The 27843-nt window shown below is 37.7% G+C and overlaps 1 protein-coding gene across 3 annotated transcripts in view; it reads right to left on the reverse strand.

The window, feature by feature from the left end:
* The window catches only part of ZEB2 (zinc finger E-box binding homeobox 2), a 136489-nt gene that overhangs the window by 10255 nt on the left and 98391 nt on the right, over window positions 1-27843 (reverse strand). For all 3 annotated transcript variants that reach the window (XM_012744771.3, XM_076005505.1, XM_076005504.1), the window contains exons 5-10: window positions 14710-14898; window positions 13791-14005; window positions 11041-11149; window positions 8141-10110; window positions 6276-6456; window positions 1-394 (exon numbers count right to left, since the gene is read on the reverse strand). The exon at window positions 1-394 is cut by the window's left edge and continues 10255 nt beyond it. In XM_012744771.3, coding sequence (XP_012600225.1) covers window positions 1-394; window positions 6276-6456; window positions 8141-10110; window positions 11041-11149; window positions 13791-14005; window positions 14710-14898 — 3058 coding nt within the window. The remainder of the gene's footprint in view (window positions 395-6275; window positions 6457-8140; window positions 10111-11040; window positions 11150-13790; window positions 14006-14709; window positions 14899-27843) is intronic.

Here is a 27843-nt window from a genome sequence, read left to right on the forward strand (position 1 = left end):
TGCCTGCCCAGCTTCCCGTAGCCGTCGTCGCCTTCCTTCTCGTGCTCCTTCTCGCTCTCGCCGTCCCTCGGCATGCTCTCCCTCTCCTCCGAGTCAGAGTACCCCTGCGGGGTGATGCTCTGCAAGTAAGCCCGGTTCATCAGCAGCTCGGCGGGTTCCAAGTGCCCTTTCTCGCGCGCCTCGCGCTCCGCGGCCTCCCGCTCCTCCGCCTCGCGCTTGCAGTAGGAGTACCTGTGGTTCATGTGCTGCGAGTACGAGCCCGAGTGGGAGAAGCGCTTGCCGCATTTATCGCACTGGTAGGGCTTCTCGCCTGAGTGAAGCCTCGAGTGCTCGATAAGGTGGTGCTTGTGTTTAAACGCTTTCTTACAAATCTGACACTGGTGGGGTCTTTTCCCTGGGGGGGGGGGAGAGAACAAGACGGACAGGGTGGTTAGTGAGTGGCTTTTGCAGGAAAGGCTCTTCCTTCCAAGAATCCTGCAAAATGGCTCCAGACTCAAGGCGGAAGCGTGTTACCTGCTTATGTCTGAAAGATCAACGCACACCACCACCATCCCCAGGTCTAATGGGGGTGGGGGGGGAGAGAGTGGGGAAGATGCACTTTCATCTCGTAATTTGGCTTTCCTAATGCTTGCTGCTGCAAGGCGGTTAATAAACAAGAAGAACTTACAGAGCTGCTGCAGGAAAATTCTCAGAGAGGGAGCCTTTCATTGCTAGCTGTGTCTCATTAGAAACTTTGAGATTGTCCCGTTCAACAAGACCTTTCTAGTGACTCTAGCATGGATTTTTCATCAGGTAATTCTCTTCCTTACATTTTTAAACAAGGGCTTGAGCAGAAGTGAGAAAGATGGCATCATCGCTGGCATTGGCATTTATATCCTCTGCTCAGTTACATCATGAGGTAGTTGCTTTGGAAAGGGGCTTTGGGTCTTAAACAGGAGCAAACTGCCAAGTTAGGAGGGGGCAGAAGAAATAGAGGAAAGAGGATGTTACGAAAGTCTTATCAGTCATCTGATTCCAAGAATAAAAATCAGAGAAGAAACCATTAGAAAATTCAAACTAGAAGGATGTATAGCACAGAGGCTGAACTAATTCCAAATAGTGTTTTCCCTCTAAAGTTTTCCATAAGATGTCAGCCACTTGTTGAGTGTTAAAATACTCTTCAGCTAGAGAATGCTGTATTTCCTTTGGCATTCCCGGCAGTTTCTAACCAGTGTTTGGAACTTGAAACCAGTGCCAAGCCTAAACACATCTGGCTGATTCCAGGCCACAAATAGCACTGGAATGCCTTCAACACCTTCCATAGCTGCCATACTTAAAAGTTTATTTCCAAAATAGAACTGGCAAAAAAAAAAAAAATAATATTATCAGCCTGATGCTCCGAAGTCAGAAATGTGTCATGTAAAGCACTATGTATCATCATAACATACATGAGGCTATGTGCTTATATTTCCTAATACACACTTGTATTTCAGCAAATTAAATTAAAAATCAACATTAGTAGATTTAACCCATTTTCATTTGCTACGTGTCATGTTAATAAGATTGGGAACGCATTCTACACACTTCAGGTATGTAGTTAATGCGGTGATATAAAATCTCAATTAGTAATTAAATATCTTTAGTAATATTATTGAGTGCCTCCAGGGCAGCATGCATGCCACTCTTTAGAAAATACTGTAGACTGCTATATGTTATTTCATTAATAGTCTTTATTTTACTGGAATGTCCAATATAAATTTAGTGATGATAGATGTTGTAAGGCCTAATATTAGAGTAGGAAGAAGTTATTTAACTGTCAGTCAGAATAGAAATCAGAAAGGTATCTGTTGGTGACTAATAGTTGTATTGGAAATAAAGAAAATTCTAATAACTTACTTCAAGGAAGCTAATAGTCTGAAGAAAACAAATATAATTCAAACCACACAAGAACCATTCCTTAACTTTTGGAAAAGATGTTTCGAATGAAGTAAACTGGATAACAGAGAATTCCAATGGAGTGCCAAGAGTCTGGAAAGATAGCATGCCTTTCCATTTGAAAAGACCACCAGGGTGGGAAGGTAATTTAACAGGAAAGCAGAAGTATGTTTGGGGAAAAGACAAGAGGTTTTGCCTTCCAGGAAACTTCAAGTCCTTATGTTATGAATCTGGTCTCTCTTGTGTGGACGTGGACCTTCAAGGATAGGATGCTATCAGGAGAAAGGATAAGACATTTCCTGCAGTAGTGATTTGTCCATGGGGCAGGATGGTGCAGGGTTAAATGGGGAAAATGGGTTCTGGAATATGACTGCCTGGGTTCAATTACATTTTTTACAACTGGCTGTGCAGACTCCGGGCATGTTAACCTCTCTCAGGATCAGGGTCCTTGTAGGTAAAAGGGAGATCATTTGGGGACCTAGCTTGTGGGCAGGGTACAAAAAGTATGGGAGGCGATGTATGTAAAGTGTTTAGTGCAAGGACTGCACATGGTAGGCAGTCAATTAATGTTAGATCATTTTATTGTTATTTGTTAGTACATGTTCAATAACTTCTCAAGTTCTAAGTAGGAGGCATGCAGCAGGAGCAGAGTACATGGAAGAAATGAATCTGAATGGAGAGAAGACAAATTGTACATGAAAAATTTCTTGGTGCTTTCGTTGCTACAGCACACATGGACAAAACTGTCCTACAACCTCTTGTGGATACTAATGTCTCATCAGCTCAGGAACACAAAAGGTCAACTAGTTAGGTCACTTCATGGAGGGGCCATGTAAATGATTTTGAAGAACATTACTGTTGATATAGCTGTCTCTTTTCCAAAGCAACAAAACACAGAGCAGTGTCCTGAGCCTTCTCCAGAATGTCAAGGCCTTTTAGAAATGCTTGGGGAGGCCGAATAGGGGGGCTCATGCCTTTAATCCCAGCACTTTGGGAGGCTGAGGAGGGAGGATCATTTAAGACCAGGAGTTTGAGGTTGCAGTGAGCTGTGGTGACACTACTGTACTCAACCTGGGTGACAGAGCAAAACTGTGTCTGTGTCTCCAAAACAAACAAACAAACAAAAAAAACAAAAAGAAATGCTTGGGGGATGGCTGCCTAATTGCAATCTATCATTTCTATCATATAGATGGTTAACTATATGCTTGTAACCATAACTCTATGGTTACAAACAATCCATTTTCAGAGAACTCATTTGCTAATAAACTGACAACCTGAAAGAATAAAATGTTCATCTTATAATTTCATGCAAAGGGCAGAATTTGGAAGGAGGTGAGAGTTTCAACATATACCTTACACTATATAGTCTACTGATCTCCAGACGTTTCAGTGGTTAAGTATTTAATATATTCAATCTAAATAGGAACTGACTTGGATATTCATCTCTTTTTAACTTCTTTGGTTGGTTTTACCAGATTCAAATCAAGATGTCCTAGAATTAAATTTCCACATGAACAATATTGAGAACATCCAAACTGATATTGAACGAATCAAAACTTTTTTAGGGTAAATATTTTCTCTAATATCTAGGTCCATGATTCACTTGACAGCTATAATGATAACTGAAGTTAGTAATAAATGCAAGGTTTGTGGTATGAAAATAATTACCATATAACTGAGAAACAAAATTGACTGGTAATTTCAAACTTTGTATGTACTCAAAAGTAGAAACATTTTTATTACTTTTCTAAATAAGGCCCTACCACAATGTCTCAATAAGGAAAAGCTTCTACCTCAAGGTTTCAACACAGAAAGCACTGAATAAAGGCCAGATTGAAATTTTAGTAGACTACAAATGAGTTCTTGAGAGTGCCTAACAGGAGTTTCAGTTTTTTTTTATTTCACAGTCCTTGTTTGTGACAGTTAATTCTATTGAAGTCAACATTTACATAGTGCTTCCTTCCTCTGTCCCAGTCCCAGGAAAACCAAGCAAGCAATAGCCATTGGTAGAAAAATTAAGCATTATGATTGTGCTATCTGTTTAGGGAATAAATTAAACAGGTTGAGGCAAAAGAAAAAAAAAACCCACTGGATCCCAAGAGTAAGTAGGTCATAATTTCCTTCTTAATTTAAATGATTCAATATGTTAAATTATAACAAACACACTTGATCAATGACACATTCATAATCAAGACATAATCAAATGACAATTCAACTTTATTTCCCAACCTCAGAATCAATCAACCCCAAGACAGTTCTCACTTATAATTTTCATATTAATACATTCTCCAAATATTACTAGTGCTTAATATAAACAAATAAAAGACTTGTGGGCCCAATTACTATAGGAAAATGGACTACATTTCCACATATATCACATTGATAGAAAATTCATGGAGAACTTCACTTGGATGGAACCTAATATACTGACAATAGTAATGTCATGAGATGTTTGGTCAAGACCAAAAAGGTAATATGCTGGAAACTTGACAATGCTAGGAAGCCAACAGGAGGATAATTAATCATAAGTTTAGAGAAATCATTGGATGGTTAGCATCTTGTTGCTAGGCGATGTTTCTAGACAGCAGATCTCACATCTTAAAGGACCAGAACATCTTATTTTTACTTTTTAAAATAAAGTTTCTTTTTCAAATTAATTATGCATATTTGTGTTTGTCAACTTTTGGGTCTCTCAACTATCTATATACCTGTGAAGCTTATGGACTATCTAATTTATAATAAATAAATATATTGACTGGATGTCAATATGTATGATAGCCCTCCCTAAGATACAATTTTTACACTCGCCATGTAGTAAATGATAGAGTTTGCATATGGTCATATAATAAAACCAATCAGAGAGGGAGAGATGCCTTCAATGATGTGCCTATTGTAGCAGGATAATGAAATACAAAATATATTTGAGGTTGATTAAAATATTAAAAATGAATTTAGGTATGAAAATATCTTTACTCTGTAAATGCTTAAATAGAACTTAGCACTAAAGAAAATATCTTTATGGCTTTGCTATTTATCAACCGTGCTGTCTTCAAAGATGCCCTCAACACTTAATGGTACAGAACATGCTCCCCACCCCCACCCCCACTCTGGCTGATGCTGGTCACTTGTGCTGCCTCTAGCAGCCCAGTGAGGAATAAGGGACAATGGTGAGTACAGGTGCTTCTCAAAGATAGTTTTCAATCACCAAAAAGGATACCATGTATTTCAGCAGTCAAAATGCGACAGGAAATTTTCACATTCCCTTTTCTTTTTTGCCTCCTCATCACTTTTACCCCAAAAGCATTAATGTTAGGTTGATTTTTTTCCCTCCATATTAAAATGTTTGACACTAGTTTTCCTTGTTTAAAATCAGATGTTTTCGTATGTCTGCGCTCCCCTACTTTTTTTCCCTCTTGCCAATATTTTAATTGAGATCCTATACTCTTTCTTTTCCCATCCAGGGCCAATACGGTATGCCAAATTTCTAGGGATGAGGTGCATATGGGTTAGGAGCCAGGGATGAGGCTGTTAAGCTCATTGTTCAGGGGGGAGAAGACAGAAGGAGGGAGGGAGGGAACCCAGGTGGAGCCAATTACAAAACTGCAAGTCAGATCTTGGATTGTGGGAAGTAATATTAATTTACATTATATATTTCATCTTCCTTTCTTTCCTTCTTGTGTTTTTTTTTTTTTTTAATTAACCCAACATCTCTTTACTCATAGGGAAGAATTAGGATGCTATTTTGTCAACTCTTTGTAATTGTTCCTAATTAGTATTGCATGAATTAGAAATAAACTAAAAATTTAGAAAGTCATATTTCAGTCTTCCAAATACAGGTGGTTTCAGTAGTTCATTTGGCCAATTACTTTTCTTTTATGGTACTAGCACCTTTACTCAATTCAAAATGTGGCCAATTTATGAAAATTAAACAAAATCACCTCCAAATCATGGCTTACTTGATGTTTTGGATGATGAAACTAATACATTACTGACTGAATTTCTTATTAGATTTTTATATACATAGGTCCGTCACAGCTTCAGAATTTGAAGATACGTTCAATAACTGGCTTGGGTCATGCCATTTCATTGCCCTGGCCATTTGAATGTTCCTTTGACATGACTTATAAATTTGGTTTACAGAATAACTGGAAAGCTATGAAGACAAGCACATTCATAAACACACAAATGATCCAATAAACAGGCGACAAAAAAGTCCTACTGAGCTAGGCAAAAGCATTATTTCTTCCTTGTTGAAGGTATCAGCATATGCTACATCTTATGTTGCACAAGTGTGCTCATTAAATATTATGAAATGTACAGCAGGCCGGAAGCTCTAACCAGCTAGTCAAAGTCACTCATACCTGTGTGTTCATATTTATGTCGCAGAAGGGAACTGCTTTTCTGGAATGTCTTGTCACATAAGTCACACGCATACATGCCACTCTCTGTCTTCTTGATCTTCTTGCGAGACAGACAGGAGTCGGAGTCTGTCATGTCATCTAGGCCTGACATGTAGTCTTGTGCTCCATCAAGCAATTCTCCCTGTGACATAACCACACAGTTCAACACAGTGTCTTCTCTTTGTGCTCACACCAAACAACTTCAAACAGGGTGACATTTGGAGAACCTCAAAAATGCTTGCTAGTAATTGATCTAGTTTTTTAAAAATGATTATTTTCCATGAACAACAATACAAGGTCTCACATTTCAACAAAAATATAAACCTTCTCTGCCCTGGATCGTAGAGCTCACTGTTTTTCAAGGACAGAAAATAGTCAACTCTGAAGGCGAGAGAAACATAAATTTTTCTAAAATCCTTCATTTTCTTTATACCAGGAAATATCCACGAGTGAAAATTAAACAACGGAATTTGTGTATTTTCCAGTGTGCTTAACTTTAGAAATGATCTGTAGCTGTAGAAACCCCATTTTAATTGAATTTTATATTTAGGTACAAAATGTTATTATTATGCAATCTATTTAAATGTATGTCTACCAACTAAAGGCCTCAAGCTATATTTTTATATTTAATTTTCTAATTTGAAATAGGGAATATTAATAACACTTTTTATCAATGTTCTATGTTAAAACAGCCTTCAGCATTGAGCAATAATGAATGTGGATCAGTAAATTATTAAATTTCTTGATATTTATTTTGTCTTGATCCAAAGGAGTGCAAACTTGCATAACAACATACATTTCCATTTGCTAGCCCACAGTTCAGTTTTCTTAGACTATGTTTGCACTAATTAATATTAGAGAAGATTAAATAGGCTTAAATTCATTTACAAAGAGGGCAGATGTACTGTAAATTGTAATACTGGAACAGCTGTTACAGAGGTGCACTGCTACTTACCCTCCTATTTTACAAACAGATTATAGTGCATAATGTTAAAAAATACCTGCTTTTGAATTTGATAAACCATAAATTATTAACCAGTTTGATGATTTGGTAAATATTTTCTTAGATACTCTTTAAAATAAATTATTCTCTCTAAAACAAAGTTCCTATTGTTACTGTGAGTTGTGCAAATCTTTAAAAGCACGTGACTGTTGTGAACTTCAACTTTTAGCACTTCTGTAAGACCTACTAAATACTGTTAACAACCTATAGTTCTAAAAGTGGATGAGTTAACCTAAATAAATCTCAAAAATAAACATCAATTGCTTTTTTTTTTTTTTTTTTTTTTTGAGACAGAGTCTCACTTTGTTGCCCGGGCTAGAGTGAGTGCCGTGGCGTCAGCCTAGCTCACAGCAACCTCAATCTCCTGGGCTCGAGTGATCCTTCTGCCTCAGCCTCCCGGGTAGCTGGGACTACAGGCATGCGCCACCATGCCCAGCTAATTTTTTATATATATATTAGTTGGCCAATTAATTCCTTTCTATTTATAGTAGAGACGGGGTCTCCCTCGGGCTGGTTTTGAACTCCTGACCTTGAGCAATCCGCCCGCCTCGGCCTCCCAAGAGCTAGGATTACAGGCGTGAGCCACAGCGCCCGGCCATCAATTGCTTTTTTATCTTTTTAAAGCAAACGTGCTTTCGGAGTACAGTTTTCCACTGTTTCATCCATTTGATTTTCTAGTCCACTTATAGTTTTAGGTTTATGTTAAAACGAACTCTTCTATTTCTGCGGATTTTTCTCACTAAGTTTTTTCTTTACCCTCCATGTACTCAAACAATATAATTGCCATCTCCTTTCTTCAGAGCAAAAAGGTATGTCTCATTACCTGAAATCCTTGTTTCCGCTGGTACTTTCTCCTTTGCTGCATATCAGCAAAGGTAGCTGCTCCAGTTGGGTAGGTATAGGCCATATGTGGTAGGAAGCTCATCTGATCCAGTCCTGGGTATGGTCGTAGCCCAGGGATACTGGTCTGGACTGGTGGCATGAAAGTGGCAGGGGGAAATGCGCTTTGTGGTGGAAGAGCTGTGTATAAAGGTTTGGCACTAAATGGGTTCATGCCGAACACTGGGTTAGTGCTTTTGTTGTCCAGATTATTTGAATTTGAAAACTCCTTCTTGATAAAAGTCAAGTTCAGAGGCTCATCTGAATTTTCAGATGACGAAGAAACACTGTTATGGTCTAAATTTATGCTACTAGCTTTTGTTTTGTTCTTTGTGGCTATAATACTTTTGGGTTCCTTCATTTGTTTTGGTAATGACAAGTCCAAAGGCTCAGCCTGGAGCTCCTCGGAAGAGAAGCTGTTTGGAGTGTATGAACTACTGTGGGAGTTTTTAGAAGATGTGGAGGAAAGATTTAAGGGAGAAGGAGTATTACTCCTTGAGTGGTCCAATTTTTCAACTGGTTTAATATTGGTAAAATGGGAAGGTTTTGTTAGCCTGAGAGGAGGATCACAATTCGTAACACTGTTGTGGAGTTCTGCTATAGACGGTGATGTTATGGAGTCCATAGGTTTTACAGGAGAGCGGGGTAACAAGGAGTCTTTTGTGGGAGGGTTACTGTTGGCAGCTAACGGCTTGGAGTTCCTTTCCAGTGATGGTGACCTGGAATTTGAATACTGGTAGACTTTTCGTTGCTCAAACCATTCCTTCACAAATTCCTGAGGAAGGCCCACAGCAATGGAAATTTTCAGCAGTTCATCAGAGTTGGGCTCCATGTTCATAGCATAATATGCTTTCAGTACAGACATGTGGTCCTTGTATGGGTTGATGGGGCTTGTCATTCCTTTCTCAGAAAGTACAGATGACAAGAGGAGGGCTTTATTATCAACAAAAACTCCGGCTTTGTTGGGGACTATGTTTTCATGAGGTTGCAGGACCGCCTTGATCTCTTCATTCATCTTACAAAGGTAACGTTCATGCTGATGCAAAGGGATGGGGCCAGGAAAACTTTCTTTACAGAACTGGCATGAAAATGGCGTGGATATGTTGTGGTTCTCAATCATTTTATCGTCGGTGACCAAATCTATTAAAGTACGCAGCTTCTCTTTCTTTATATTACTGATCTGTCTCCTTGAGTCAGTAGTCAAGCTCTGGAGGCAAGCTTTGGCTTCATTGACTTTTTCTAACGTATAGTCAATAATACTTTTAGTGGCACCATTATGACTCACTACTGGAAGACCGACAGGTGGAATATTAGGAGAAGTAACACCTTGTTCCTCAGGTTGAGAACATGGATCCTTCATGTGATAACCTTTCAACTTGGAAATTTCTTCAGCCTTGCAGTCCATTTTTTGCCTGGAAACCGTATTGTCCACAATCTGTAGAACCTTTTGCACCTCACTTAAATTACTATTCATGGTGGGAAATCCAAGTAAAGGGCCTTCCATCCCTACACCTAAGTGCTGCATTGGACTCTGAGCAGATGGATGAACTCCTAAAGGGCTGGTGGCTCCAAGCCCACCATTCATAAAGGGACTAGTGCCACTAAACCCGTGTGTGGCCATAAGAACTTTATAGTCATTGAAGTCTAGTGGTTCTGTCTTAATTTTAAGTAAGCCTGTTTGTTCAGACATACTCAGTGGTTTTCCATTCTCCAACTTGTTTCTTAACTGGGTAATGGCTGAATTAGTAGGAGAAGAAGAAACAGAATTAGGGGAAGAACCCGTCTTGATATTGTTTCTCATTCGGCCATTTACTGAGATTAAACCAATACATTTCTTGCTGCTGATGTGCGAACTGTAGGAACCAGAATGGGAGAAACGTTTCTTGCAGTTTGGGCACTCGTAAGGTTTTTCACCTAAAATGATAATTGAAATTAACATTACATTTCTTTGATTAGGTAACAATTCTAGTTGTCTACCAAGACTAGAATCTGTGAAACCAAATGGAAGGAACACAATGGGCTACCTCTACATGCTAGGTGCTTAGATTAGAATTATATGGCCACAACTGTTTCTGGGCTTTATCTACCCTGGGAGGACATAACTCAAGATGTTAGCCGTGAAAGGTAGGGCTATCTATGCCTTTTTCTGCTAAGATCCCAAATCTTGTCTTGCCATCGGCAGCCTCCTATTTAAACAGAGTGTCAGATTAATGTGTGGTCAATAGCACAATAAAGATGTCACAGTATTTAAAGGGAAGTGTAGCCATGGCTTTAATCAACTCTGTGGAGATTCCATTGATTCTACCAATCCAACTAGTCCTTTGAATAGCATCCAATTTGGTAATAAAATGCTTGGCAGAGCTATCAAACTAGTTATAAAGAAGAAATCTCAGTGGTAGGATACCGTTCTGTGATACACAGCTCTCAGAAATCAGGGGACATTTATCATACACAGCTCTTATCCAAAATCCTTCAACTTTCTTTCATGGTTAGGTATCAAAAATGAATATCCTTCAGAATTTGTCAGTTGAGGTTCCTCAGGGGAAAATTTTTTGATCTGGAGAAGGGGTTTCAAAAGCACAAAAAGGAGCCTCTAGATTTTGTAATGAATTAAAACATTTGTAGTTTTTAAGAAGTATAAGCATACTTCTTCTTCCTGTTATAAGATAATGTTATTGGTGGTGCCCTAAGTCTCATGAAGACAAGTTAGGCCCACATAGTTTATGAAACAAATGGGTAGTTCCAAAAAACTACAAACAGGACCATGTACATTTTAAACAATCTTTTAAAATTCCCCTAATTAAACAAAATGCAAATGTGAGAGCCAGCACCTCTGCTACTCACCACTGTGAATTCGCAGGTGTTCTTTCAGATGGTGTTTATATTTGAAGGCCTTGCCGCACTCTGTGCATTTGAACTTGCGATTACCTGCTCCTTGTGTTAGCATTTGGTGCTAAAACAGGAGAAAAGATTGGCATCAGTTTTGTGTGCAGGAGGAACAAAGAAAATTTGTTAAGAATATTTTTAAAAGGCCTCTATTTTTCAGACAGGCCAAAAGGTTTGAGTGCATTCTTATTTATCTGCCCAGTCTTTCAGAGTTGCAATAAAAGTGATAATGTTGGTAATAAAATTGGAACAAATAAAAAAAAGTGCTTTCACATGCGCACCAACACTTGCTTTAGAATTATTTCTGTAGTCTCTTTTCCAAATTGTTTTTTTTGAGCCCTCAGAGATGAGAAAGTATAATTGTAAAGATGTTTATTGTTTTTGTGTTTACTATAAATTCTTAAAATATGAAGATTCCCTGCTAGAATGCAACTATTTTGTTAAGGAAAAAAAAAAATGTCTTCCTTAAAATTCTGAATAGTCTAAAAAAAAAAAAAACACCCCACATGCACGTAGCAAATTTATCAAATTTTCTGTATCAGTGTAAAAGTATATCTTATACTAAACCAATCTAAAATTTAAAAAAGAATCAAAAAAAAATCAAAAACACACGAACAAAAAACACTTGACTATAAATATTTCATTGCATGATAAGCATGTTTAAATATCCCATTCACTGTGCTAGTAGTGAATGTAAACCCTGTTTTTCCTGAGGTGCTGCATATCAGATTTGATTCATTATCAAATGTAAGAGACAACATCTTGGGTTATAGCTGCTTGAACAGTTTTATCACAGGCCAGTAGGAAAGACTTCAACGACTTTTCATTTTCCTTTTTAGTAGTGTGCTAGGGAGTAGGGACAAAAAAGAAAAAAAAAGTTTGCTGAAAAGACAAGTTAAAAGCACCAAAGATATAATCAAACACAGCTGACCTTTTTGAACAAGGGGAAAAAAAAAGCAGTGTGACTTCGAATTCTGGAAAAAAAAAATATAGTCATCCACTCTGGATGCTCAAGGTAGGAGGTCAGCCTTTTTCAAGCAGCAATGACACAAAAGCCTTTTGCAAAAAAGACAGCACAGAAACGGTATGACAACTGCTAGGGTGTGCTGAATCTTCCCACATTCCTAGTGAGACAGATGGTGTTACATGGGACACAGGGAGGTTTGTTCAAACAGCAGCAACCTTCAAAGATCAAGCAGAGCCCAGCTCGCCGAGCGCCATTGAGGGACCAGCGCTCATATGTTGCTGAGTTGCATAAACAAACAGCAACAGCTGCTTTGTCTCCCCCCACAGCCCTCAGAGGACTACTATAAACTTTAGTTGTGCCACTGTTAATATGATACAATCATTTTAATTTACTAATTGTAAATGCCATGAGCAAATGAGGGGACTTTTCAACACCAAAGCTACCATTCATAATGCGCCAACACAATCACACTTCTGCATGTGAAATTTAAAGCGGTTATGCTAGATAAATATCTTGGCACTTTTTTTTTTCCTAGAGTTTTTGTGCATATAAGCAAGGGGAGATAAACTGTTACATAAGTGTAACTATGCGAGCATTTTTTTTTTTAAATAACTGATCTTTGAAAAACATTCAGGTGACAAAGCCCGATCAGATATAAATGGAATGATCTATATGAGCTGTTCTCTTAAAATAGTAAAAATTCCATAATAGAGTATGATCAGCATTGCTTGGTTGTGTTTGCTTATTCTTATTTTTCTTATTCGAAGAAAATAAAGCCCATAAGGAAAAAGTAAGAATTTTATATGAAAGATCATGTTAATAATTTTTAAAACAGATATGGTGTCAAGGTTTAAATAGGATGATTCCTGATTTGCAGGGCCAGTTATTATGACTTAACGCACACCATTTCTGCTACTATTCGAACATATCATAATATCAATTTGCAGAGTCAATTCTCCCAGGAGGACAGAAAGAGCAGTTTTGCTGCAATATTTAAGAGACATGGTGAATCAATCCTATTCAATTATTTTAAAAATTTAAGAGGCTATGCTTACCTGTTCAAGACAGAGTTGTTATTTTTAAGACAAGTAAGCAAAAAGGCAGAGCTAAATTTTAACATTTAGCTACAAATATGCATATCCAGAAGGGATCATTTTAAATGTATATCCAATGTTTTAGTATTAATCCAACTTATTATATATATACGTCTATACTATATGCCTTTTTGATTTTCCTTAAAACACTTAATTAGATTTCATAAACTAGTAGCAGCTTGTAAAAATACTTCAAGTAATTGAAGGTGTTATATGACAAATGAAATAGACACTTCTTTTACCATGACTTGGGTCCTATATGAAAAGGAAATTTCTAAGTAAAACTAGGTGAAAAATGGAATTAAAATTGCTGAGATGTTTAATAATGTATAATTAAAAATGCTACAATTTCATTCACTTTTTGTGGAACATAAAAATGAAACTAAAGTCAAGTTAAAGTGCAAATAAAATTTCTAAATTAGAAATTAACACACTCATTCGATCGTGAACATAAGACTATTAAATCATATTAGAAGAGACCATCAAAAAATCATTTAGACCTCAATTAAAGCTATTACCATTAAAAGATCTGCATCTTCAAAATGCCATGAAAAATTAATAATGATTGCCAATCAAAGCAATATCGTTTCTCTAAGGGGTTATTATAGAAAGAAATCACTTAAAACGCCCCCCCCACCCGCCCCCACCTGATCGGTCCCTGGCTTGTGCGTCACCATATGCCGCTCGAGCTGGGTGCGGTAGGCAAACGTGTAGCTACAAAGAGGGCAGGAAAAGTTCTCTTCATTCTTCTCGTGGCGGTACTTGATGTGCTCCTTCAGTGATGTCAAGCGCTTGTAGCCCCGGTCGCAGTAGGGGCAGGTCAGCAGTTGGGCAAAAGCATCTGGAGTTCCAGGTGGCAGGTCTGTAGCCGAGAGACGAGAGAGAGAGGAGCGGGCCAAAAGGTCAGTAAATCAATGGCAGCTAATGGGCTGACTGCCCGGGATGGTATGACAGGAATCACTGCAATCTGCTCCGCCAGAGTGCCATCATTGCACCCGGCCCCCTTGCTCACCAGTCCCCTCGCACACCCAGGACAGACTTGTCGGAATTGGCTCACACTGCGCTAGAAAATTAATTAATTACTTGAGATTTGGAGGGGGGGTGCATTTAAACAGCTGATAAATGAGGAAATTCTCTTTCGGTGACTGACAGTGCCTATTGAACCTTTAGTGACATATTATTACTCGGGAACTCACGGTGTGAAGGAGCTTCTTTTCAGGTGTCAGGAGAGGAGAACAAAAGGTGAGGGTCAGTATTTCTCAACTTTTTTTTTTTTTCCTCAAAAGTAAAATATTTCAGAAAGATAGGAATAAATTTAGATATTTTTATCTCTTAGCAATGGCTCTAATTGTTCTTGTTCTTTATTGGATGTACAAATGACACGAATTTGCTGACAAAAAAATTTCACAATACCCTAAAATTACAGTTCTAATCTTTGCTCATGAAATTCCATGCCTCTGCAGCTGTTCTTCAAATTTTAAGGTAAACACCCAGGCATGTAGTGCATTTGTAATTGTAACAGCTGCAGAGGTCAGTGCAGTGGCTAAAAATGAATTACAGCCTCACCATTTTCTTCTTGCCCATTGGCCTCTGGCGTGCCAAGGCGAGACAGCTCTTCAGGGGCTTCTGGGTAAATAATGGCTGTGTCGCTGCGCTGAAGGTACTCCTCGATGCTGACTGCATGGCCATCGCGTTCCTCCAGTTTTCTTTTGGCAAAGTATTCCTCAAAGTCTGATGTGCAATTTGCATTCTTCACTGAAATCATAAAAGGAGAAGAAATGTCTTTTCCAGGCCTTCTTCCCAGGAGCCAAAGTTCAACTAGATCATTGTTAGTAAGAGATGCTCACTTGCGACCAGACTACAAACTGCCTGGTTTATTGGTAAGAAGTATCGAAGGTGACCAATGACTGATGGAGCGCTTATGCTCACGATAGATGCAAGAGGATACTTTGCTTTGAGTTAAGTAAGCACGTTATACTTTTGTCTCTCTGGAACATTCGTCTGCATAATTCACAAAGAATGTGAGAAATCTCAAAATGTTTTTCAGTGAAAATGTAAAAAGACAAATAGAACCACATTTTAAAAAATCCATAAACACCAGACATAATATAAGCTCAAAGCTACCTGAATAGTCTACATAAAGCTTCCTTTTCTTTCAAGAAAGGTACATTTAATTTTTCATTGTCCACTCCACTTAACGTCCTTAACCACAGATACATCCTGTTGCTAAATATAAGCTTTTAACCCTCCACCTTCTGAACACCACAGGCAGCAGGGACTACACAGTCTGAGACAGATGCAAAAGGACAGATATTCCTAGAGAGATAATAACGCAACTTTGTTAACAAATCATGGAATGCAGCAGTTTATCTTTCCCTATAATTTCAATCTTTAGCTCAGTATTTTGAAGCTGCTGAAAATAAAATTAAACTCATAGCTGATAGAAAGAAAATAAAAAGTAACAGAGGGAGTTAAGAAACTGGCTATACTGCTGTGTGATTTTAATATGATTTTAACTTTTGTAATTATGGATCTATTCCCGTGAAATGAATAATTGTTGTAACCCAATTTTAACAACTAGGGTCACATGTATATTTGAAACCTCTGGATGTGTTTCTGAAATAAGTTGTGGCTTAACTATCCTAAATAAAATGTTTTTTGCATAATAAGGCAGAGTTGGGAGAATAGCTGTTACCTACCTGCTATTCTCTATCATAGGTAAGTGAAAAAAGTACTTTGTGAGTACAAGTAATGGTGGGATCCTACCATCATAGTTTTTGAAAGCAGTTAACCTTGGTTCCACTGGATTCTTCACCTTACCTTCTCTGCCACAAGCAACATTACAGAATTTGCCATGCTAATTCTCTTTGGCAACTGTGGCAGGGTAATTTTTGAGCAAGCCAGTCAATTTGGTGTTGTTTTTTTTTTTTTCTGGCCTTCATTATTATGAACTTGTGGATTTTAGATGAGAAGACTAGAAAGTGGAACCTTCCATTAATTCGACAGCATTTATTGAATGCCTGGTATGTGACAGGCATCATGTCTTGCAGAAAACCAGATCTAGTCTCATCCTTCACGAAGCCAGGAGAAAGATCAATATTACCGATATCTCAAAAATAAATACATCATTACAAACTCAAATATGTCTTATGAAAGAAAGTTATACGGTGGTATGAAAGAAGTTACAGTGGAACAAGACAGCCTTTGGAAGATCAGGACAATTTTAACAATTTTAATTGAGGAAGCATGAAATGAACCGTGGAAGCTGGGGACGAGCAGCATGTGCAAGGGTGTGGTGACGGAAAGAGGCATGGGGTGGCTCAGGAAATAAGAGGTGGAGGTGCAGAGGGTGGAAGGGGAGCCTTGTGATGCGAGGGTGGAGAGGCAGGAGGGAACCAGACCATGCAGTGAGGAAGAGCCTTGTTAAGGGCATGGGATTTTATTCTAAGAGAAACGGGAAACCATCAAAGGGTATTAAGCAAAGATGAAATTATGATTATTTGCATTTTTAAATGACAACTTTGGCTATCGCATGATAGAGATCAGAGGACTAGAAAAGTGGGTTCTGGGGAGCCAATGAGGAGACTCTTGCCCTGGGCCAGGCAAATGATAACGGATAAGGAATTGGAGAGGGAGAGGAAGAAAAGAGTCTGGATGTGAGAGATGCTTAAGAAATAAAATCTCTAAGACTTGGGGCAGGACTGGGTTTGTCAACGTGGGAGATGCTAACCCCCATGTTCAGGCTTTACAGATGTGATGGATGGCAGGGGACATTCATTAAAGTGGGGAACACTAGAATTCTAAAAAGACTTGAAACTATGGACAAATATACGGGATCAAACAAAAGGAAATGGGAGAATTACACTTAGTGGACTATTAAACTAAGCACTCATAATCCCGAATACTGTGATCTCAAATCTTTCTCTTTTGCTACACCGACTTCCGCTCAGTTTAATGAGAACAATCATCTGATTCCAAGACCTGTATTTACTTCAAAAATAAGTTTGGAATGTGCAGCAGTAGATTACGATTTTATACCTTGAAATTTTGCTTACGTCTTTTCTTAGCCGGATTTAATAATAGAATATGGACACTGGTTAAGATCCCTTTTCCACTGCTATACTCACAATGCCATGTACGCTTTCCAAAGGATACTTATTGATCGTGGTTGTGATGATGTCACTAAACTTGCATCGCTAAGGTGCTAGGGATTATGTAGGAACTGCCAACTTGCATAGACTATTTGTTCATTGTTTTGGATCATCAAAGTCACCTTTTGTTTTTAATGACAAGAAAACATAAGGGAGACAAAATGGTGGATCCAAGATGAACGTCTTTTGAATAACTTGACTGATTTTACTAGTGACTGACTTCTTTTTCAGTGCTATGACAGTAGAGAGTAGCATAATAGCTCCTTTCTGAACTCATACCTACTTGAGTGTTATCAAATGTTTAAGACATGATTTAAGTTTTTCCAGAACGTTGTCTCACTTGCTGACCTTAGTGTAACCTAGTAAACATAGATGGATGTACATTTAATATCCTAATTTTATCTTGATATTTCAGCAACTATTTGAATTATCTGGCTATCTTTGCATGAATTTTCATTTGCATATGAATGTTTCCATCAGAAATGTAATCAAATGCAAATTCAATTGGATTTGCATTAATAGCCTTTCGGCTTAAAAGGGAGGAAAATTCTGATTTTTCTGGATAGGCAAACTAAATTGCATCTAGATATGCTACTGGTGTTTGGAGAGGCAATCCAATTGCTAGATCAAATTTGGCCATGCTAGATTTCTATGTCAAGTGTGATGGGGACAAAAGACATCAAATCATGTGCTCTCTTTAAGGATCCGTCTTTGATCATCTTTGTATTCTAAGCATAGGGTATAGTGCCTAGAAATTAGTAGGCTCTTAAAGAATCATTTATGGAATGAATGTGGAATAAATTATGTCCTTAAAGCTAATCTTGGTGTAGAGGTCTTTTAGTAAAAGGAAGCATAAAATAAGAGACCTACAGTTGAGGTAGGAACTTAGATCTAATATTTAGGCAACTGTAGAACAATTATATAATAAACTGTGTAGTAGTGATCATAAATACTTGCAAGAGTTTGATAGGGCTCAGATGAGTATTCACAAAGAGTTTCATGAAGATGGCACTCAGTCATTTTAATCTATTTGCTCCATTGGGATTTTACTTCACACGTGGTGTAGACATGCTATTGGTTATATATCTCATATACCTAGAGTCGCTTAAGTGGGCTGGAGTTGAACCTTCCATGAACTTAGTATAACCAGCCTGGATATAATGTGTTTTTTCCATGGGGTTGCAATACGTACTAGTAGTGTATTGTGTTTTTTTATGCCTAGCACTACAACATTCTCCTTTGCCTGAGAATGGCTCCATGTCCCTATTGCCAAGCCTTATGGTACCCAAGGGAGCTGCTATGTTATCACATGATCGTTCTACCCTAGCTACAGCCGGTCATCTGCAACTGAAGTGAGCCGATCTCAGTCCTGTTGATTGGTCTAGGGGTAGCCAACAGATACAATTGAATTCAATAAATCTGTTCTCCATGATTTTAGGACTTTGTTCCAAAAAAACCCATCAAGGCCATTTTAGTTTTTTTGCTAAGTGACTATAGCTATAAGATGTAGAATGAAGAAATTGCTATTTTCTATCTAGAGAAAGAAGATTTATGAAGAGAGAGAATAAAGTAGACACACAGAGAAAAGCAGATAAGATGGCACGTCCTGACCGTCCCTTTCTAGCACCTCTTGTTCTTGAGACCAAAATGCAGCTTGTAGTGTCTCTGTTGACCAGAGTCGACAGACTTCCTTAGAGTCTATAAGCCAAGAAACTTCCTTTTCCGCTTGAAGCTATGTTATGTTTAAAACCAAAATCACCCTAATTGTTATAGTACTAGAACAAATGATGCGATTAAATATTGGTTACTCTCAAAATTGTAGGGAAGAATGAAGTTTTGATTATATTTGGAAGTTTGTATTTTTGTTTTTATAAAGATTACGTAGCATTGTATAATGGACACAGGAATGAGGGAGAAAATTTGCTAGAAAGTTATAGAATTCCCCACTGCATTTTTCTAGTGTAAAATCAACCTCATTTTCCTTCTTTCTGTAATCCTCTTCACTCCCTGGTATCCTTGGAAGAACTGCCAAAACACACTGACAAAGGATATTTGCATGGTATTTATGATCAAACCATAACAAAAATTCACAAGAAACCTCAAGTAATTTCTTCCCACACCTTCTCCAGAGATTTTGCATTTAGTCCTAAAATTTACCCGAATGCCTTGCAAATATCTCAACCTTTCCTAAGTTTAGATAAACTTTTCTCTATCCAAAAAAAAAAAAAAAAAGAACTTTAGTAATTAAAAATGTTTCCTCATGGCCATGTGTATTTTAATATTGTTGGGGTGAAACTTTAGGTTCCTTCAAGTTAGGAAAGCCTTCCATTTTCTTGGAAATATGTTTGCCACTCTTACTAATATTGCTTATTAATGATACTTTTATAAATACCTTTATGTCTGTCTTAGATATTGATAGTTTAGACAGATAATAATTATCAATATAAACTGACTTTTAAAATTACTGCCTAAAAAATAATTAATTTTAGCAGAATTCTAAATAAAAGAGAAATGTTGGTTCCCAAATCAGCAAGCCCCTGTAAATCAAGTTGCTTTAGAATACTTTCTCAAAGATACTTAAAAGTGAAATTTACTTGGTGTTTACAGGTAGTTAAATTATAATGTGGCTCTGATACTTATTCTTTCTCCTTTTTTGGTTTCCCTCTGTCACTTACTTTCTTTATTTGTAACAAGTATGTATTCACATAGAAAGACAGGTACTCTATTATCAATGGTTTAGAATCTGGCATGTTTTAATTTTCATAACAAATTAAAGAAATATATTTGAATATTATGTTAAGCCATTTTAATAAACAGCAAAATGAATAAATAATTATTTTGGAAAAGAAAATATCTTGGAGGATTCAGAAGAGCTGTAGCAAGTGTATATAAAAAACTGAGTAGAATATTTATCAGTCCCTTTGTTTAATAACTATTTATTGAGTGCCTACTAGTGCCACAGAGTGTGCTCAGAGATGAGGACAGGAGGTTGATAATTTTTTTCTCACTTCTGTGATTCTAATATTTGAAGACATATACATCAAATGATTGTGATTCTTCAATACACAGACCTATAAATATATATATAATAAGGGATCATGTACATATAGATTTCCTCAATGTAATGTGGAAATCATGATTTATCATATAGTCTGGTTTTTTTCTCCCTTCACTCCATGAAGGTGAAGGGACCTAAAGAAGCAATCACAAATCTAGGTCACTGTATTTATCATCTTTTTGAAAAAGTCTCTGTATTAACAACATCTTAGATGATAAGAAAACATAGAAAATTATTTTTTAATGTAGTCACTTGTATTGACTTTTTTAGTTTAAAGAAGCTTGTACTCAGCATTTGTTGAGGTATATAAATTCTTATAGCTACTTTGTTTAAAGTTGACTAATGAATATAAGCATTTCGCCATTAAAAATGCATGTGACCATTTTTTTTTTTTTTTTTTTTTGCAGAAGGCTTCCAAAATACATATTGGCACTGGATATCTCAAAAGCACCGTGAAGGAAGGGGATGATCTTTTTCTCATTACCCAGCTACACGGGCAGCCTTGCAGAACCTCCGACTGGTACAGAGGCATGTATAAAGCCAGGGAAGGGTCGTCAAGAGCAACAGAGAAGTTTCCTTCTCTTCCCAGGAATTAGTACAGTGTGTCTTGGCTGGTTTCTCCACCCCTGCTTTATCATGGCTTTCTCCAGGGAACAAGCGTTCAAATGCCAATGAGAGTTCCCCACATGTAAGAGCTTCAGGAGACTGAGGTGAAGAGTGACAGGAGATGGCATCTGCAGGACTCCGCAGGGTCAAGTATCTCCCCAGACAGCAGGAGGCAGCCCAGGCAGGGGCAGAGTCTAATTTTAAAGTTAGATTTTATATTAAGGGATTGTGACTATCGAGATTTGGAGACTACTAACCCTTAGACAATTTTGATGGCTATGTATTGGTAAAGACTGATAGAATCCATGACATTTTTCTAAATTTCCAAGTTAGAATATGCACTCATTGTCACATCACTGTGTCATCTAAAAATTTGGAATTGGTATACTACCAGAAGACTCTTAAACTATTTTATTATATTTTAGAGGGATATATGAAGTAAGGTGATCTTGCCCAGCAATTTGGTGCTTTTTTTATGCTTTTTGTGGAGACACACAAAACCTTGGAAATGTCAGGATTTTCAAAATGTGGACCCAAGACCAGCAGCGTCAGTATTACCTGGGAACTTGCTCGAAATGCAAATTCTTGGGGCCCACCCCAGACCTATGGAATCAGCAATTTGTGTTTTAACAAGCCCTTCAGGAAATTCTGACCCTTGCCCAGTTTAAGAACCACTTCTCCAGAAATTCAACGCTCTTCCTCACATAGCTAAATACATAATGAATGCGATGCGTACCAACTGGGGGATGGACACGCTTGAAGCTCTGACTCGAGGGGCGGAGGCAAGGGCAATATATGTAGCCTTAAAATTTCTACCCCCACAGTATGCTGGAAAAAAAGTAAAATAAAATAAAAAATAAATCAGACACTCAGTAGCATGGTTTTGGAAACAGCGCAGAATCGCTTCCATGTCAGGTGGCCTTCCTGACTACCTCAACCTGAGTTCACACCCTCCTTCTTTACTTACCGAATATCACCCGCATATCTCAATCATTGAATTTTTTTACATCCTATAATCTGTTGCTTACATGTCTATGAGCTGACAGAGGCGTGAACTACGTGCTATTCGGCTTTGTGTCAACAGTGCCTAGCATAGTGCCTGGGACACAGTTATGACTCAGTGGTTAAATGATCAGACCAGGTTCAGGGCCCTTGGACTCCTCATTTTGGCTCAGTTATTTCATTTTTTCTGCATCTCGATCTCTTCATCTGTAAAACAAGCCAGTGTGTGCTTTCTGGGGTATCCCCAAAGTTCCAGAATTCCATAATTTCAATTAATTAATTACCTTAATCAATTTGCTTTTTACTCACTGGTGAGGCCTAGAGAATTTTATCTGTATTCTTTTCGATTAAAAACTCAAAACAACACAGCTTTCTGATGGGGGACCCACACACGGCAGATTAAGAAAAATATTTTGGAGCTGACTGGAAACAACAGACAACATCACAAGGAAAACGGTAGTTATTAAATATTTGGTGAATGAATGAAAGAGGCAGTCAAGAAGCTTGGGGTATCAGTTACTTCTTGTGGGAACTCTTGCTGTGAAGTAGAGATAGCTGCTCCTAATCACAAACAAAGCTAATAAAACCGCAGCATTCATTAGCCAGGAAGTGACCGGGCTCTTCTTGGTGTACACTGATTATCATCCGAAAATGACCCTCCTGTCTACCCTGCCAACTGCTACTTCTGTTTTTCCCTCCTCAGAACCTCTCTCTTTTTCAAATTTATTTAAAAAAAAAAACTCAAAGTATGACATGAACTAAGAAATTTAAAAATGATGATTTCCATGACAGATATCTGACTGGCTGACAAAAATCTTCCAACCCATAAAAATGTGACAGATACAACCAAGAAGAAAATGACATGCTTTATAATAGTATGACTCCCTCCTTTTTTATGTATTTGGGTACTAATGGAAATATTTGATAAATTGATCTTGTACAATTGATTAACATTCTATGACCACTTAACTCTTGCAGAGAAACACATTATGTTAAAAATTTGTGTGGCTTCTGTTGCCCATCATAGCAAACATGGCTAATTCATTTGAAAGTGTTCATTGAAACTCCATGTAAGAGTAGTAAGAGGAATTGGAAGTTATTAAACTAAGAGGATAAGAAACATGCAAAAACGTTCTTCTGTACTAATGACACGATGCACAGAGTTGCTTGCTTGCTAGCCTGCCCATTTTATTACTGATATTACCAAATTAGGGAAGTTAACATCTTGCACCTTTGTGTTTCCGTGCTCAAGCAAGATTTTCAATCTAGGTCTAGATCTTTACTTAGGATTCCATTGCTCTGGAGACACCCCAGGAAGGATCCTATAAACCTAGACCAAACTGGCATTTCTATTTTGTACTTCAGACAGTGAATCTCTGATCCCACTCCTTCCCATCCTGGCTTATACTCTGCCATGATCCTAATGTATTTGTGAGGTATAATCAGGACTAGCTACGCAATTTGCAGGGCCCAGTGTAAAATGAAATGTCGGCCCCTCATTGGAAAAGTGTTAAAGAATTTCAAGACAGACACAGCAGAGCCAACCAAATGCAAGGCCTCTCTTAGCAAGGCCCTCTCTAGCACAGGGACCTGTGCAAGTGTGTAGGTCGCACACCCAGGAAGCTGGCCCTGTGTATGAGGCAGGGCCCCTGAGAATCTCCCATTCCCATGCCAACTAGCACAGTCCAGTTTTTTGTTTCCTTCATTCCTGCTTCCAGGCAAATTTCATTAGAAGAAAGGGTAGAGTGGGGCAGAGTCCAAAACGTTAAGTCTAACTTCCTCATTTAACAGGTGATACAATTAAGGTACAGTGAGGTTAATGATTCATACAAAGTTACACAACTAAGTTCTGGAAGAGCTGTATGCAGGATTTACACACCCTGACTCTTAACCCATTGCTCTTTCTACTATATCATATGACTCAATATGAGACAAAGAGAGAACAAGAGAGAAAACCCCATCATTTTAGTTTTTCATCATGCCTGATTTGATACCATTTGAACAAGCCCTATGTGCTCAAAAGATCACAATGACATTATGAGTGATTCTATTACAACACCATTACACCACAAAATTAATATGGGAAAAGCCAACGAAATGCCCAATTTCAGTATGTGTATCTATATAGATATATACATACACACATCACATATATATATATACATATACTGAAATATATATGCTGAAATATATGAAATATTACATTTTGAACTTTTTTTCCTATTTTTTCCTTGTCCCCACTCTTCTGAATCCTAGGTCATTGTTTCATGTTTTAGCTTTTTACTGGGTGATCCAGAACTGGGTCTAGTAGGGCAAAGAGAAAACATTATAAAAGTTCTTCAGATTCTCCACTCAGGATGCTTATTTAAAATTTCTACTTAATCTTTAAGGATTATATTTTCCTAATTTGAATATTCTTATTTCTAAATATGTTTCCAAAGGCACTCAATAAAGAATAACTTCGCAAAGCATCCTCCAAAGGTGAATTTTTGTTAGCTATTATTTTATTAGCTATTTCATGGTTATAGTAAATAAAATATGTCTCAAGCTTAACTTTGGACTAGCAACCAAAAAAGAACTTTATTCACGGTTCATTTTGCTTTCCCATTTCACATACTACTTGTTTTCCCCCTCCACATGCTTAATGACCTCCTCCTACATGCGTTCCACTTCTTCAGACTAAATGAAACTGTGTCATCCCCTGATAATATCTCATCCCTCACAGACCTTTCCCGCAGAGCTGATCCTGCTTTCATCTGTCTTGACACACAGAACAAAGGGGATGGGACAACGTACTCCTTAATTCACACTGCTGTTTGAGACCAGTGTTTCTGTTTTGTCAATTCAACAAACAACCTGCTTATCAACCATGCACACTGTACAAAACCACTGCACCTACTGAAAGGAAACACGGAGAAGAGCAGAGGTAACTACCCTCAAAGAGCCTCCACTCTGTCACTGCAATGTTTTGACGTCTAGAGTCATCCATTTTCGCCATCATGTTTGAGGACACTGCCTGTACAGCTCAAGTAAAATGATACCAGTTCCATGCTTGTATTTCTCTCAGGATGCCATTGCTGTCACTCTGGGAAACGTCATTGTTTAAAATGCAGTCCGTGCAGGATCCTGGGTTCAGAGAGCTTAGGCTTTCTCGTGTCCAACAACATGGGTGGCCGCACCTTGGTACTGGGCCCAACCTGGGACAATTCCATCTCTCAGAACCAGAACCAGAACCAGGAGCTCGTACTCTCTGACTTCCACCTTCTCCCGTTCCCTGTCATTCAGTTCCTCATTCCCTTGCAACAGGTATTTCGTTGTGACAATAAGGCCCTGACAAGTCCCCGGCCCATTTTACTCACTCTGATTTTACTTGTGTCAGTTCACCTTGAAACTTGAAATCACTTCCATCCCTGCCAGTTATTCTCATATCATTCTTGCCCTGACGAACTAAGGTCCAGTCCAATTTCTCTGCTCCTAGAGCATCAAACATATCTAAAGAAACTTAAATAATAGTGTAGTTTAGCTTCAGACTATGTTTTCAAAACAGGGTATTCTTTCCTAATGATGATCCAATATCCATGCATTGTCCACAGCAATTACTCTGATTTCCATTTCTCAAGATTCCAGTCCTGTTCCTATTCCCTTACTGCTAGCTGACGGTCTCTTTTTCCTGCCACTTCAGAGAGTGCAACCTTATGTATTTGGTGTGAATTTCCTGGACCACCTTAAACTGACCACATTATCTCTGCCCTCGTTCTCCCTTCTTCTTCTGATCTTACTGCTAAAGAAAGACGTGTTCTTGCCCTCTGCTATGGCTACCACCCAAAGCTATTCCCTCAAAATTCCATCTTTTACCCAGTCTCCATTTACATTTCAGCGTTGCTCTCTTTTGCATAGAGGCATGCTCAGCAAGTCCGTGTCCTGAAGAAAACTTTCCCTGAAATTTGCATTCTCTTTAAAGCACCTCTCTATTGCCCCATCTCCAATATTTGTTCCTACACTCTGTTAGGAACCCTCTGCAATGCTGAACACTTTGCATTTGAACCTACATAGCTTGCTGTATTTCAAATAAAACATCTTAATCCATATATTATTATAATCAATAATAATAACAATGATGGCTTGCAACAACTGAGCATGTATTACGTCCTAAAATTGTGCTAAACATTTTACACACATTTCTTATTCTTCTACTATCATTTTATTCACCCAGTTGAATTTAAGTTCTTAATGAGAAGGATTATTCTTTTTTCATTGTATCTTTCATGATGCATAAAAAATGCCTTGCACTTAGTAGGGTCTCAGTCAGTGGCCATTTATTTGAATAGCTAAAGAAGCTATAATTTCTGGGGTTTTTTGGTAAATTTTGTCTTCCTTCATTATTATTTTTGTTTTTTTCTATAGGCACCATAAAATGTCATGTTCCTTAATGGCGAGGACTAAATCTTCTGTTTCCTTCAAGTTTCCTTCTTAAGCCTCAGTTCAAATACTTCACAGAATGAACACTCTGACTGAAAATGGACGAATGTATGTATCTTAGTGGTTGTTAACAAGGGACAAAAGTTTTATTATTTGTTCATTGATTGTTATCCAGGGTAAGAAAAAAAAAAGATATGATTCCTTTCTACTTCTATGAGAACTACTTTTTAGATTCCACACATGAGTGAGATTATGCAGTATTTGCCTTTCTGTGCCTGTCTTATTTCACTGGGCATAAAGTCCTCCAGGTTCATCTATGTTACTGTGAATGATAGAATTTCATTCTTTCTTACAGCTGAAAATATTCTATTATTGGGTATATACACTACATTTTCTTTATCCATTCATCCCTTGATGGACATTTAACCTGATTACAGAGGATGGGGAGTAGAGGAGAAGAAGGGAGGGTTAAAGATTGGGCAATGGGTACAAAACTACAATTAAATAGGAGACATAAGTTCTGGTAGCCTATTGTATAGTAGGATGACTCGAGTTAACGATAATATATTGTATAATTCAAAATAGCTAGAAGAGAGGTTTTTGAATGCCTTCATCACAAAGAAATGGTAAACGTTTAAGGTGATGGATATGCTAATTACCCTGATTTGATCATTACACAATTTATACATGTATTGAAACATCACATTCTACCCCATAAAGATGTAGAGTTATTATGTGTCAATCATAAATAAAAAGGATATGATTCCTGAAGCTAGTAAGTTGTCAAATAAAGGAAAAATCTTTGACAGCTTTCATCATCATTACACACAAACATTATAAATACTACTAAATTCTCCTCTTCTACAATTAAAGAAGAGATGCTAGATAAAGATGAAATGAGATAGAAAACTAAACTACTCCTTCTTAATCTTCATATTGCAACCTCAGATGCCAGAGTCGTGAAAAAAATTTGTCCTACAACTTGTCTGTGTAGCTTTCCAGGATATCAAAGGAACTTAATTGGCAAAGGCTCTCAAAATTGACTGTTTAGTTATTTCATTACAAATTTGTTAGATATTGTGTTTTTGTTTTCTAGAGAAGAAGTTAATGAGGAACCAGTGTGAAGGGAGGAAGCAGTTTACCATGTATTCATTTAATGAATAAAAATAGCTTAAAGCTTACTTGTAGATGCAAACAAACAAACTGGCAAAACAAAGCAAAAAAGGGTGAGCATCTAGTGAATCTTAGGCATCGTACCAGGTGCTTTAAAAATGACATGTCATTTAATCCCTACAATAAGACCTGTGCATAAAAAATCATCATTTCTGCTTTACTGATGTAGAAATGAAGGTTTATCAATTACATACTCATGTTCATGTAACTAGTAACTAGTAGAAAGAAAATTCAAATGTAGGTTATACAAAGCAATGATTGCTTCTCATATGTAAAATAATTTATATATTA

The sequence above is a fragment of the Microcebus murinus genome, chromosome 8, assembly GCF_040939455.1.
Source record: "Microcebus murinus isolate Inina chromosome 8, M.murinus_Inina_mat1.0, whole genome shotgun sequence".
NCBI classification, from domain to species: Eukaryota; Metazoa; Chordata; class Mammalia; order Primates; family Cheirogaleidae; genus Microcebus; species Microcebus murinus.